The 15,362-nt window shown below is 44.3% G+C and overlaps 1 protein-coding gene across 1 annotated transcript in view; it reads left to right on the plus strand.

Moving 5' to 3' along the window:
- Positions 1–15,362, plus strand: part of MRE11 (MRE11 double strand break repair nuclease) — a 266,838-nt gene that overhangs the window by 159,246 nt on the left and 92,230 nt on the right. Inside the window, exons 11-12 of the mRNA XM_088455727.1 lie at positions 1,031–1,157; positions 14,661–14,767. Of these exons, the coding sequence (XP_088311853.1) occupies positions 1,031–1,157; positions 14,661–14,767 (234 nt within the window). The remainder of the gene's footprint in view (positions 1–1,030; positions 1,158–14,660; positions 14,768–15,362) is intronic.

Here is a 15,362-nt window from a genome sequence, read left to right on the forward strand (position 1 = left end):
AAGCGAAGACTAGCCCATCTGGTCTCATCCCACAGAAGAACTGCTCTAGCACAGATTGCTGAAAACGTTAATGCTGCCCACTGTATGATAGAAAGGTATCCTAACACCCAGTGCTTCACAGCTTGCTGTGTATAAGTAGCTACAGCCCGGTTTTGGTGCCCATCTAACCCCTATCCCACCAAAAGTGCCTAAAATGGGCACATGAGTGTCTGAACTGGAGCATGGGGCAATGGAAGAAGGTGGCCTAGTTTCATGAATCTTGTTTTATTTTACTTTATGTAGACAGCAGGTTGCTGGTTCATTGTTTACCATGGGGAAAAGATGGCACTATGGGAAGAATGCAAGCAGTCAGAGGCAGTGTGATGCTCTTGACAATGTACCTCTGGGAAACCTTGTGTTTTGGCATTCATGTTCATGTTACTTTGAAATGTACCATCTACCTAAACATTGTTGCAGACCTTGTACACCCCTTCATGGCAGCGGTATTCCCTTATGGCAGTGGCCTCTTTCAGCAGTATAATTCCCCAGATCTCAATCTGATCGAGCATCTTTGGGAGATGATGGAGCAACAAGTCCAAGCCCTGGAGGCCCCACCACGCAACTTAGAGGACTTAAAGGATCTGCTGCTAAGGTCTTGGTGGCAGATACCACAGGACACCTTCAGAGTTCTTGTGGAGTCCATGCCTCGATGGGTCAGAGCTGTTTTGGTGGCACGAGGGGGACCTACACAATATTAGGCAGGTGGTTTTAATGTTGTGGCTGTCGGTGTATATTTGTGCAACTTTATATATAGATGAGTATCCATATTTGTCTGTGCACGCAATACGGAACCGCTTTCGGACAATTTACGTGCAACTCTGACTTCGCCTCTTTAGTTGTAGCTCTTATATAAGCCAACTTGCACGTTTAGTGGTCCTTTAACTCACACTAAGTGGCACCATTGTCCATGTTTAGTTTCACTTTAGACGTTCTACCTAGTACCTAGCTCTGTGTAATCTGTCACTCTCCCCTTCTCCTTAATCATGACCAGGTGGATTACACAGGCGGTTTTGAACCATTTAACACGCTTCGCTTTAGCCAGAAGTTTGTGGAGAAAACGGGCAATCCCAAAGACATAATCCACTTCTTCAGACACAAAGAGCAGAAAGACAAGAAAGGTTGGTATGATCACAGTTACTGTATGCGTAACATTCTGTAAATAATCTGTGAATGTGTGCTTGGAGCACGCATGTTTTATTAGGACTAACTATAAATTATACAGATACTCCCAAAATCTGTACTTCACAAACATCTTTGCTTTGCATTGTGCAGGTAATTATGATACACAGACATCATAAGCAAACAGCACTCTCCCCAGTAAAAATAACATTCCCGTTCATTACGAAGGAATATCTTATACCAATCAGATAATATAATAGTCTCCTTATGACTGGATTATGCATATCATTGGGGTTGATAGGTTTCCTGTTTCTGTTTGATATTCTGAGAGTGGGAGGCAACAGGAGAGAGAAGCTATATTTAATAAATGAGTGTTAGAGCAAGTAACAGTTTATAATTATTTAAATTACAGTATATTACCAGATAAAACGGCATGGAGGGTCATCACTTGTTTTCAAATATGCCTAGGATACATGACATTGGGTTGGGATGTATCTTAAACACTGAATTGAGGATTTTTTTGCATCACTGCAAAGGGGACGGACAAGCAGCTGGCAATCCGTCCTGCACCTATGCAGAACAGATTTCCTCCTTGAAAGCCGGAGGATGCATCGGGACGGCTTGCAGCTGCAGCACAATTGGCTGCTGTCGCGTTCCATGCGAACACGCCAGTTGAGTGGTTAAACAAAAGGTTTTAGGCATTGCAGAGCTGAAAGCTTTGAAGACTCTTAAGACCAAGGATAGTCACAAACTTTGGGGTCTGCCCTGCCGCGATTATTATGTACCTAACTTGCCAGGAATATTTTAATTTTTATTAAAAATATACCCGGCTATGTACTACAGGGAACTATCAGAGACAGTGGTTGTAGTAACCATTGTCCCCGAGAGTTCTATCCCCAGCATTTAGGAGAAGTCTTTCACGGAAGTGAAAGACCTCCCCAGGGGGAAGCAGACACTGCACATGCGCACAGCGTCAGCTTCCGGAACTGGCCGAGGGCTGCGGGGGAGAGATCGAAAGATCTCCCTCCTGCACCTGGAGCCCCCATAGGCTTTATAGTAGTTTACACCATCTGAAGAATGGTGTAAACTACCGGTGCTAAACTCCGAAAAGTTTAGCTTTTTGGAGTTTAGTACATAGGGGTCAGATCGTAGTTCCCATTGATAATAATGGGGACTGCGATCTGCAGCGCTAATTAGCACTTTGCCGGAGATTTCTGTGAAATCTCCTGCATTGTGCTATTAGTACATAGGAGCAATACATACAATTATGCAGAAACTGCCGTTTCTGCATAATTTTATGTAAAAAAATGGCTTGATACATAGGCCCCTATGTGACTCAGTTAGGTTGTTCCACAAATGGGGAGCCTAATAGGAGAAGGCACAGCATCCAGATTCCTTTTTGAATTAATGGACCATGAGAACACTTCTGGAGGTAGATCTTAGCTGTTAAGTGTAATCTGCCGGGTAAAGACGTCAGTTCAGGTAATGGGTAACTTCTCTAGAATGTATTTGATAGACAAACAGGCAAAATAGACATTACATGTAGACTCCAGGGATATCGGGACTAGATCTGATAGCAGATCAGAGTAGTGTGATTTGTGATTACACAGCAAAACAAAATGGCAGATTGAGTTGTAAAGTGTGCCAATCTTGCTAAGGTTAATTTGGGGTCTGTACCATAAACAACCACCCTTATTACAATGTGTAATTGGCATCTACTGCGTGATGTTCTTTCTGACCATAGGAATTAGTCAGGAATTGTTTCTATAAAGCAAGCTTAGTTTAGATTTGGAACACATGGCCTGATTCAGACCCGCTCGCGAGCGCACAGCGCTCGCAAGCGTGTCGATGGTCCCCCACTGCGCATGCCAGAGCCAGCTGCGGCGTGCGCATCCGCGAGACCCGGCCAGCGACGGGCGCTCCGTGGCCACGGGTCTCGCACCAAAGCGGGGCAGCTGTCGATTGTGATTGACAGCTTGCCCCGTTTTGGAGGCGGGCAGGGGGGGTGGCTGGCCAAACGGATGCGTTCCCGAAGGAACGCTTGCCGTTTGGGGGGCGCCCCACTGACAGCACGAGTGATGTCAGTGGGTGAGCTTCCGGCTCTATTATATGTGGTCACCCACAGCTTAGCGAACGGCCAGGAGGCCGTCTTTAAAAAAAAAAAACAGGGGCGCCCTGATTCAAAGCGAGCGCTCTCAAAGAGCGTCCGGCTCTGAATCAGGCCTACAGTTTTTAAGTCAGGGGCCCAAATGTAATGGGGTGACAGTTTAGAAAATGTGAGAGTAAACTCTCACACTTTTTAAACTGGGCCAATATAATGGAGTCTGAGAACAGGCAAACTCGTATGTTTTTCAGACTCAAAAAATTCTCACAATTTAAACTCTCATCCAGATGTTTTCCCTTTTTGAAAATACAACTCGACCAATGTAAAAGTGTGAGAGCATTTACTGCTAAACTCTCACATTTTCTAAACTCTCAACCTAATAGATTTGGCCCAGGGTGTCTTTGTTTAGACAAAATGGAAGGTTTGGATCAAGCTATGTACCCAAGTATTTATATTTGGGTAGTAAATGTTGGCGTTTGCTGTAATCCGTAAATTTGATGTAAAACACTTTCCAGGAATAATTTATATGCTCTTGTAAATGTGGAATTAGCTTTGTTAATTTTTAATTCCACTATATTTTGATTTATCCAATGATCCACCAGAAAGAAATCAGATTGAAGGACATGTTTTAAGGTCAGCGAGTTTGAGCTAAGGACCTCATTCAGAGCCGCTCGCAAGATGCGATCGCTCGCTTTCAAAAAGGGGCCGAGTATGCAAATCAAGCGCTCGCTCTTTGCGCTGTAAGGACGCCCTCTATGTCTTAGTGAGCGACGGCAGTTAGCGTACGCTGGACTATATAACCTCCCACCTGTCACTCGCAGCACACGTCATCTCCGGGAAGTGTCTGATTAATCGTGAACATCGAGGGCCATTCGGAGCTGCTCGCAGCGCTTGGGGTTGACCTAACCTACCCCAAGCACTGCGAGCAGTTTAGGCTAAAAAAACAACCAAGTCACGTGTGCAATGACGCTACTTTGCTAATTATGCACACCCATTAAATGCCGTTCTGATGGTCAGACACGCCTGCGTTCGCACAACCACTCCCCCTTTCACAAGCACCTTCCCCTGTTATCACCCACAAACGGCGCAATCTGTCACTCAAAGTAGCGTCCTGTCTGTGTACTACGAGCGCTCGATTGTACATCGCAGACGCTAGTTTGCGCACTGTGACTCAGACGTATGCGCAGACGGGCGAAAATCGCTCCGAGCGAGCGCAGCTTAGCGAGCGGCTCTGAATGAGGTCCTAAGCGCGTACGGGATAGCGTCACATACATATGGATAGAAGCTTTGGTTTACAGACTGTGGATAAATCATTTATAAATATAGAGAGTGGTAATGACCCCACTGTAGAGAGCCTTGGAGTTCCTTACAGGTAGCATTTCGGTGACTATGGCTGGGACCAGAGATTCACACACAATGGGATTTTCCTATATCTGAGCAACATAGAATATAGTGTGTTCCACAGCTTGTACAAAATGTAGGAATAGTGCACCTGCCTACTGACCCTGTTACATTTCGCACTGACTTTCATTACAGGTGTTTAATAGGTTTGTTACTGTGGAAGGGTTTGGCCGAAAGCCAGACTGAAAATTGATTTTGTAGAAGCTGCTGATTTGGAAATGGACACATGTTCCATCTCCGTCAATAGTACAGACAGTAAAGAGATAAGTCTAGTTTCTAATAAAGCTTTTGTCATTGGGTTTGTGGCTCGGATTGACACTAGCTGTTTTTTTTGTTTTTTTTTTGCCTCGTCAACTTGACAGTTTCCTAATAGAGGTTAGTAGACTCAATAAGTTTAGCATTGTCCGGGGCTCTGAGGTCTTATTATCTTTGGCTGTACCTGGGCAGGTCCTCACATTGTTTGGTCCGTTTGACCAATTTCATCTTGTGCTCAAGCTCCTCTTCACATGCTGGAGGAGATGTGAACTTGTAATTACGTTCAGATGGGCGAAGGTGTTATATATGTGTTATCCTCAAAAGAGGGCACCCGAATTCTAGCTACGGTTACCCCCTGTCAATACGGGAGTTGCAAGATCTCAAAGTGGTACAGTATATTTACTAAAGTGACAGTTTTTAGAAGTGGAGATGTTGTCCATAGTAACCAAGCAGATTCTACTTACCATTTAACTAGTACCTTCTAGAACAACCTCAGTCCTCAAGGTACACTAACAGTCCAGGTTCTAGTGATATCCAGGCTAGAGCACAGATGGTTAAATCAGAGTAACTGAGGAACTAATCAAGTCACCTGTGCTTAAGTATGGCTATCCTTAAAACCTGGACTGTTAGTGTGCCTTGAGGACTGTGGTTGGGAACCCCTGTCCTAGAAGATAATAGATAGAATCGGATTGGTTGCTAGGGGCAACCTCTCCACTTCTAAAAACTCTCACTTGTGTAAATTTACCCAAAGTGTTCATTGAATGCTTTGGAATTACATTGTTGTCAGAGATAACTGTGTCAATCTTCGTAGTACCACTGGGTTGCTAATAGCAACAGGACTCAAATTGTTTATCAGTGAAATTACAGTTTTGCAGGTTTTAAAATATTTTTGATGGAATTTGTCAGAGTAAAGGTGCATACACACGTAACGATTTTGTAACCAATGATTTTCTGTCAGGGTTTCCCTTGAAAAAGTGTAATGAATGATGTTTTGAACGATAAACGAATAATGTTCCTTTCCTTCATGAAAATCGTCATGTTGGACAGTCTGAAATGGGCGATGAACGATAACTAGAAACGGGAGTGCACATTTGTGATTATCGTTCATCATTATAACTCATAAACTGAACGATTTTGTTGGAACAATTTAATGATAACGACGTCGCTATTGACAAATCGTTCAAAAAATCGTTACGTGTGTATGCACCTTAAGAATTGGCGTCCACTACACCAATTTGCTGTATAGTGACGGAGATCTCTAGTACAGCCACTTAGCTTCCATCTCTTCCAAAAGGCATAGAGGAAGTGGTAGAAATGGTGGACCCACGCATTTTGCTATTTGGAATGGAGCATTGGCTTCGCATAGTTTTGGGAACTGGGATTGAAAATACTGGAACACAGAATTATGGTCAGGTAGCTAATTGATTCTAGACGAGGGACAGCTAGTCCTCCAGGCTAAACTGTGTTATTGTGGACAGAACTTTAGGATTTGATTTTAAAAGTTAGATTTTTCATACACAATATACCAGATGCAATGAAACCACACATCCAGTGCTGGTGATATTGCCTGTTCTTGTGATTGTGCCTGAACCTGCTGCTGCTGCCTGAGGATTTCTGTTATTGACTCGGACCACTTCTGACCAACCTGATCTCTCCAATCCTGATTTTGGACTAATCTTCATCAGCTGCCTGCCCCAAACCCGGCTCGTCTTCTATTTGCTCTGTTCTCACCAACTGACATATTAGACAACTTTTTGCCTGCCGTCTGCCAAGACTGAGCTAGTTTGACTATGTGGTAGTTGCAGGTTCATGGGTCTAAAGATGTACTACAGGGCTGCTCACCTCAACTAGATTGTGTGTTTTCGGCCACCTCTTCCTGGTTTGACATACAGTCGAGTCCACATATCTAGGCCCTTCTACTCTTCGCTGTATCTTGTGTCTACAAAAAATTATTAAAAAGATTACCTACAGTGCATCTGGAAAGTATTCACAGCGCCTCACTTTTTCCACATTTTGTTATGTTACAGCCTTATTCCAAAATGGAATAAATTCATTTTTGTCCTCAAAATTCTACACACAATACCCCAGTTTCGCCCATTCCTCTTTGCAGCACCTCCCAAGCTCCATGAGGTTGGATGGGAAGCGTCGGTGCACAGCCATTTTCAGATCTCTCCAGAGATGTTCAATTGGATTCAAGTCTGGGCTTTGGCTGGGCCACTCAAGGACATTCACAGAGTTGTCCTAAAGCTACTCCTTTGATATCTTGGCTGTGTGGTTAAGGTCGTTGTCCTGCTGAAAGATGAACCGTCGCCCCAGTCTGAGGTCAAGAGCGCTCTGGAGCAGGTTTTCATCCAGGATGTCTCTGTACATTGCTGCATTCATCTTTCCATCTATCCTGACTAGTATTCCAGTTCCTGCCGCTGAAAAACATCCCCACAGCATGATACTGCCACCACGCTTCACTGTAGGGATGGTATTGGCCTGGTGATGAGCCGTGCCTGGTTTCCTCCAAACGTAACGCTTGGCATTTACGCCAAAGAGTTCAATCTTTGTCTCATCAGACCAGATAATTTTGTTTCTCATGGTATGAGAATCCTTCAGGTACATTTTGGCAAACTTCAGGCGGGCTGCCATGTGCTTTTTACTAAGGAGTAGGGATGTGCAGGCTCGGATAGGTTTGAATTTGCACACCGAGTTCGGATTTTTCCCTCCAAAAAACGGGACTTTTGTCCAGGAATGATGATGTTTGTCCATGCAAGATGACGTTTTGCCTCTTTCTGAGTCCCATTTTTTGGAGGGAAATATCCGAACTCGGCGTGCAAATTCAAACCTATCCGAGGCTGCACATCCCTACTAAGGAGTGGCTTTCGTCTGGCCACTCTACCAAACAGACCTAATTGGTGGATTGCTGCAGAGATGGTTGTCCTTCTGGAAGGTTCTCCTCTCTCCACAGAGGAATGCTGTAGCTCTGACAGAGTGACCATCGGGTTCTTGGTCACCTCCCTGACTAGGGCCCTTCTCCCCCGATCGCTCAGTTTAGACGACCGGCCAACTCTAGGAAGAGTACTGGTGGTTCTGAACTTCTTCCATTTATGGAGGCCACTGTGATCATTGGGACCTTCAAAGCAGCAGATATTTTTCTGTACCCTTCCCCAAATTTGTACCTAGGGACAATCCTGTCTCAGAGTTCTACAGACAATTCCTTGGACTTCATGCTTGGTTTGTGCTCTGACAAGCACTGTCATGTGTGGGACCTTATATAGACAGGTGTATGCCTTTCAAAATCATGTCCAATCAACTGAATTTACCACAGGTGGACTCCAATTAAGCTGTAGGAACATCTTAGGGATGATCAGTGGAAACAGGATGCACCTGTGCTCAATTTTGAGCTTCATGGTAAAGGCCGTTAATACTTATATAAATGTGATTTCTTAGTGGTTTTTTTTATTTATTAAATTTGCAAAAACCTCAAAAAAACTATACACATTGTCATTATGGGGTATTGTGTGTAGAATTTTGAGGACAAAAATGAATTTATTCCATTTTGGAATAAGGCTATAACATAACAAAATGTGGAAAAAGTGAAGCGCTGTGAATACTTTCCGGATGCACTGTATGATTGCATTATCTTTACTCCCTTTGCCCCTCTATCTCTTTCCCATTACCCTTCCATTTCTCTCGCTTTGCCCCCTCCACATCTCTACCTTTGCCCCCTCCACGTCTCTACCTTTGCCCCCTCCACGTCTCTACCTTTGCCCTCTCCACGTCTCTACCTTTGCCCCCTCCATGTCTCTTCCTTTGTCCCCTCCATGTCTCTCCCTTTGTCCCCTCCATGTCTCTCCCTTTGCCCCCTCCATGTCTCTCCCTTTGCCCCCTCCATGTCTCTTCCTTTGCCCCCTCCATGTCTCTCCCTTTGCCCCCTCCATGTCTTTCCCTTTGCCCCCCATGTCTCTCTTTTTGCCCCCTCCATTTTCCTCCCTTTGTCCCCTCAATGTCTCTCCCATTGTCCCCTCCATGTCCCTACCTTTGTCCCCTCCATGTCTCTCCCTTTGCCCCCCTCCATTTCTCTCCTTTGCCCGCCTCCATGTCCCTCCCTCTTACTTACCTTTAGTTGTGATTGCCAGCACCGGTCTGTAGCATTGCTACTCAGATCAGACACGTGTTGTAGGGCCCCATTCAGCAACAGGCAGCCCCAGGATTCACTGCCTGCTGGTTTACAGTGACGGGTTTGGGAACCGCTGTCTTAACCACTTAGCTGGTTAATATTTTTTCCAATAACTGCTCAGAAATTGTCAAGGGTTTTTTTTTTGTAATGATTGAACAGGGTCAAGAACATTTATTTATAACTTATCCAACACAATTTTATAAAAATATATATTTTTTTTAACACTATAACATTAATATCGATTTTTAACATATCGGTCATCAATATATCGGAACATCAATGATCAGAACATCGCGACTTTGCCTTTTCCCCAGCAGCTGCTCTTCTGAGCTGATGCCATGTATACACTGGGGGAGCTGAGGGCTGTTAATTTACGTTTCCCCGGCGGCTGCTCCTCTCTGCAGCCGCTGGGTAGAGGGTCCTGCCGTGCTGTCCAATCAGCAATGATCGGAAGCACGAAATACACTGGGGTAAGGTGAAGGGATGCAGAGTGGCCGGGAGGTCCCTCTGCCATTGGTGGATGCTGGAAAATTATCTTCAAGCAGCTGCCCAGTGGGCGTTTCTTACTGTTTGCACAGATTGGCGTGGTCACAAGCGAAGCGACCATGCCAGGCAAGTGGTTAAGGAACAAACTCAACTTTCCCCAGGGTCTGTCCAGTGCTTTGTCCTGGCCTTGGATGATAGGATACGTGCCATCAGAGCTGTGTCTCATGGCTTTATATGTAATCCCCTCCCACCCATCCCCTGGTTTCTCTGCCCTTGAAGCCTTCTCTTGTATGCCCCCTACTCTCTTTATGGAATTTTGCCTCTTGCATTGCCAGGGGTGTATTTATAATGGGTGCACACAGGCCCCTAAGTCCAGGGGGACCGCCACACCGCACACCCTGCACCCAATTAAATATACTCACCTCTCCGTCGGCCTGGCGCTGGCTGCAGAAATCACGGAGAAAATGGCCACCGCGGCCATTTCCCTGGTGATTCGTGCATGTGCAGTAGAGATGTCCCGGGAACGCGGTGCAGGCGTCATGTTCCTGGAGACCTGCGCAGTAGACTGTGACACAATGCCTGAGTCTACTATGCCGCCGGTGAGGAGGGGACCCGATCGGACCCTGCACACGTGCCCCCTCCTCTCTTAAAGCGCCTCTGAGCATTGCCTTATTATCGAACCCGCTATTCCGTATTACATTACTTACTTGGTAACCAGACATCCCCCATTCCTTTATTTTCCATCTTTACTGGTTTAAGAATCCCATATGTATATAAACTACAGGCCTTCTGGTATGCCCAATCAGGTCTGTCCTTTGTAACGCCAGATCTATAAGAAACAAGAATGCCACAATTGCTGACCTTATTGAATCTTCAGATCTTGCCTGTATTACAGAGACTTGGCTAGATGAAAGTATAGCACCTATCTTGGAAGCTGCAGTTCCAACAAATTATTCTGTCATTCACAACCCAAGACTTAACCACAGGGGAGGGGGAGTGGCCATCTGCATATACGTGGTCACACTCTTGATCTTGTCTTCCAGATTGGATTAGAAGTCTCTGACCTAAATATAAACCCAGTCACGTGGTCAGACCACCACTCAATTCGCTTCTCAGTCGCAACCACTCGAAATAGAACTTTTCCCATGGAGTTGACAAGGTATCATCCAAGGAGAGGCATGACCCCCAAAGGCTCTTGCAGCAAACCTGGATCTCTCTGTGGTAATGGGGGCCTATGAAGATCCTTCTTTCCTAGTCCATTACTACAACAGGGATGTGACAGCTGCAATGGATAATATCACCCATGTGCGTATACGACCACACTGTCAAGCCCCTTGGTTTGACAGTAGTGTTAGTGAGCTCAAGAAAAGGGGTCATAGACTTGAAAGGTGATGGAGATAGACGAACCTGGTAGAGGATAAGTTAACACTAATCAAACATATTGGAGAATATCAATCAACATTCACCTGTAAGAAAACAGAGTTCCTTTCAAATAAGATCAAGGTAGCAAACAATAGGCCTGCCCAGCTTTTCCGTACAGTGGAGATGCTTTGCAAACAAGCATGCTTGCAGCTTGATGAAACCCTCTCCCAATCAAGATGCAATGAGTTTGCAAAATTCTTTGCAGATAAAGTATCCTCCATCCGGGCTGGAATCCCCACAGTGCCATCAAAGGAGTGCCAAACTACCAAGCCTGCCAAGGTAAGCCACCTGTCTTCATGGGTCAGCTTTGACATAATGGATGTAAAAGACATTACTAAAATTATCAGAATGTTGCGACCCACCACCTGTGATCTGGACCCTGCCTCAACCAAGCTTCTCATAGGGTGTATGGACTTGTTTGGCTCTGTTATTGCAAAAATAGTTCAATGCTCTTTGCAGACAGGAATTTTTCCAGTACCACTAAAGGAAGCAATTGTTAGACCACTTCTTAAAAAACCTAATTTAGACTTTGACTGCATGACCAACTACAGACCGGTAACAAACCTTCCTTTTCTAGGAAAGGTCATTGAGAAAGTGGTGGCAATGCAACTTGAAACCCACCTGTCTACCCATGATGTTTATGATCCATTCCAGTCAGAATTCAGGAGAATTCCTTTCGCTGAAATAGCCCTGCTATGTGTGCTAAATGATCTTCTGATGGCAAGAGACAGAGGTGATTGTTCAATCTTAATCATTCTTACTCTGCAGCATTTGATACCATGGACCACGGGATTCTAATTGAGTGCCTAAAAAATATCTGTGGTCTGGATGGCACAGTCATTAACTTGGTCAAATCATTTCTGACCGGCACGTTACAGAGAGTTTCTTCTGGAGTAAACTCTTCATCACAAGTGCAACTTCCATGCAGTGTCCCACAGGGTTCTATACTATCTCCCATGCTTTTTGCCGTATACATGCTACCATTGAGTGAAATAATCAGACGTCATGGCCTGGTGTACCACTGTACTTGTCCTTTGCTCCAGGTACTAAGAACCCCATAACAACCCTAAATGGCTGCCTAGCTGAGCTCCAGGAGTGGATGAGTGCCAGTTGGCTGCGACTGAACCCTTCTAAAACAGAGGTCCTTATTATAGGTCACAGGACAGGGCTTCAGCACAGCCAACCAACAGGACTTACGATTGGGGGCTCAGAGTTACAAAACACTGAACATGTGTGGAATCTTGGTGGCATTCTGGATAGTGGCATCTGACACTTAAACATCAGGTATCAGCCACAATCAAATCCTCATTCTTTCATCTGAGGAACATAGCCAGAATCAAGCACTTAATTCCCATACGTGCATTTATATCATCACGCCTAGACTACTGCAATGCCCTCTACCTTGGTCTCCCAGCAAAAGAATTGCACCGCTTGCAGAGGGTACAAAACGCAGCTGCCAGGCTATTAACCAACCAGCCACGTTCCAGCCACATAACACCCATTCTCTACTCCCTTCCCTGCCTGTCAGATGGCAAATTGTTGATTACTAACTTTCAAAACCCTACATGACCAGGGCTCAAGGTACCTGAAGCAGCTTCTGATTCCTTACTGTCCCACTCGATTACTTGATCCATTGATGAAGGACTATTAACTACCTAGAACCTCCCGGAATTCGTCTGAGGGTCCAGCTTTGTGGCTCCGACTCTATGGAACTCACTTCCCCGCACAGTTCGAGAGGTCTCCACTCTAGAGTCCTTCAAAAATAGATTCAAGACTTTTCTGTTCACCCACGCATTTCACTAATGTCCATTGTTAAGCTTGTTTTGTATTTTATGCTGTAAAGGCAAATGTAAAGCACTTTGAGTCCTTTTAGGAGAAAAGCGCTATATAAATAAAATTATTATCATTATTAAAACATAAATTCATTCTGTGTTTAGATTTGGGTTCCATTTCCAACATATTTCATTATAGTATGCAGATATTCCAAAATACGGAATATTACGATATCCAAAATACCCATGGTCCCAAGCATTTTGGATATGGGAGACGCAACCTGTACCTCATTTTCTATTTTTCTACGTTCTTATATTTCCTTAAATAAAAGGTAAAAAATTTATTTTATTTTTTTTAAATCATCTGGTTGTTTATCAGATCAGTGGATTCGGCTCGGATATAAGTGAATGATTGGAACAATTGAGCTTGGTCCTTGATGGTTGTGAAATTATTTGGTTTAGATTTAGAGATTCGTACTGAAGATAGAATTTATTGTTACTGGGTTCATTTCAATACAGGTTAAAGTCCCCAAGAACCAAAGCATTAAGTGAAGCAATGCTGCCTGCCCAGAAAATGTACAGGATTGTGTGAGTAAAGGAGCCTAACCATTAACAGACATAGAAACGACAGCACGATGACGACATAGTTATCGTGCTGTCGTTTCTACTGTATGTCTGTGATGTTCCTACACTGAACGACATCCATCATCCCCGTACATGCTGAACCTGACATGATCGTCAGGTTGACCAGCATGTACAGGTGATGATAGATGTCGTTATCGTGCAATCGCCTGCAAATATTGCAAAATGGATATCCCCTTTAGGGACAAGAGAGATTTCAGGGAGGAAAGAAATGGCAGAGACAATGATTGTCATTTGTGTGTGTGTGTGTATATATATATATACGTATATATATATATATATAGATATATATATATAGCGTTCCCGCTAAGCTAAGGAGGAGGGCAAAAAGCGCCCTGCCCTCACAGCCTGCGGGTGCTGTTCTCACCCGCGGGACGCAGTGTCCTGCGGGTGCTGTTCTCACCCGCGGGACGCAGTGTCCCGCGGGTGGAGAAACATGCGGTGTCGCGTTGACGTCCCGGTCACCGCCGGATAATGGACGCCGGGCGCATGCGCCCGGCATCTATTCTCCCTTTCTGCAGCGCTTGGGGGCTGCCCGGCATGTCCGTAAGCGCCGGGCATGCCCCCAAGTATGACGAAAAGGGGACGCGTCTTATAGACACGCTCCCTTTTCATGACCACGACCCCTTTTCGGGCGCGCGCATAAGGTTGCCCTCTCTAGCATCGGCGCCCTGCCTGCCGCCGGAGCTAGAGTTAACAGTTAACACTAGAGATATATATATATATATATACACACACATTTTTTACATATATTTTGTTTGTGTGTATGTATATATAATATACACCCACACATCTTCAGCCTGGTCCACACATCATGAGGGCACTCACCATTCTTCAAAAGGGATAATTTATTATCTCACCAACAGACATACCATCAGGGTTTCGGTGACCTTTATCTAGATTTCCACCACATGTTCAGGACATATTTATTAATAAATAATCTCCATCACTTTTCTTGCTCTTTAATAAAAAAACATGTATGTTTTATTTACTTTATTATTTTATGATTCCGGATGAGAGTCTGACAGATTGGGTTACTTGGAACATAAGCACAGTCACAGTTCAGTAATGAGGCCAGGTGTTGCTTTGATGTATGTTATGTAGCAGTGTGACAGTCTATCTCTTTGGTACGTGATGCACATGTAGATAAAATCTCACTTTCAAGGTCACGTATAGCTTCCCATGATGTCAGCATGTAACAGCTGCTTTGCCTCGTGTACGTGGCGTATGCTAACCTTCTCCAGTTTGATCCTAGACAACGTGGCAATTAATTTTGGGAAATTGGACAGCAAGCCAAGCGCAGAGATGGCGACCCTGAGAGTGGAGGATCTGGTGAAGCAGTATTTCCAGACAGCTGAAAAGGTAAATGGGAAAATTGCTGAAAAATATTATACTTTGTGATTAAAATGTTTTTTTTTATATATATATATATATATATATATATATATATAAAAATAATTATTATATATAATAATATATTAAATTATTGATTGTGATAGACATTTTCACGGACAATTTAAGTAATTTACGAATACGGGATGTGTAACGCAAAGTATGTTTTTGTTTTGCATGGTGCTTGCAAAACTCTGCTGGGCGTTCCATAGGGCATGTGAGCTCATGAGCCAGAATCTGTAGCCGAATGCAAGAATCCGTTCTGGTTTAGCATGAGGAGACGTTCTAATGAACTTGAAGGAGTGCGGAAGTCTCTTGTGCTTTGGTCGTAGTTCAGGCATGACCCCAATTGTCTTAAGGAATGTAGGTTCTCCTAAATGCTATTATTGATACTGTATTCGTTATCTCATATCATTGTATTTTCCCTAGTACATTTATAATTGGGTGTCCCTATTCTCCTCTATCACAGTCAACTCTGCGTTTCTGGCCCTCTTTCTTAGTTAAGCTGGGTACACACCTATACAATCATCGGGCCGTTCATCCAATATCGAGAGAACGCCCGTTG

The sequence above is a fragment of the Taudactylus pleione genome, unplaced genomic scaffold (assembly GCF_031769625.1).
Source record: "Taudactylus pleione unplaced genomic scaffold, aTauple2 ptg000667l, whole genome shotgun sequence".
Taxonomy (NCBI): domain Eukaryota; kingdom Metazoa; phylum Chordata; class Amphibia; order Anura; family Myobatrachidae; genus Taudactylus; species Taudactylus pleione.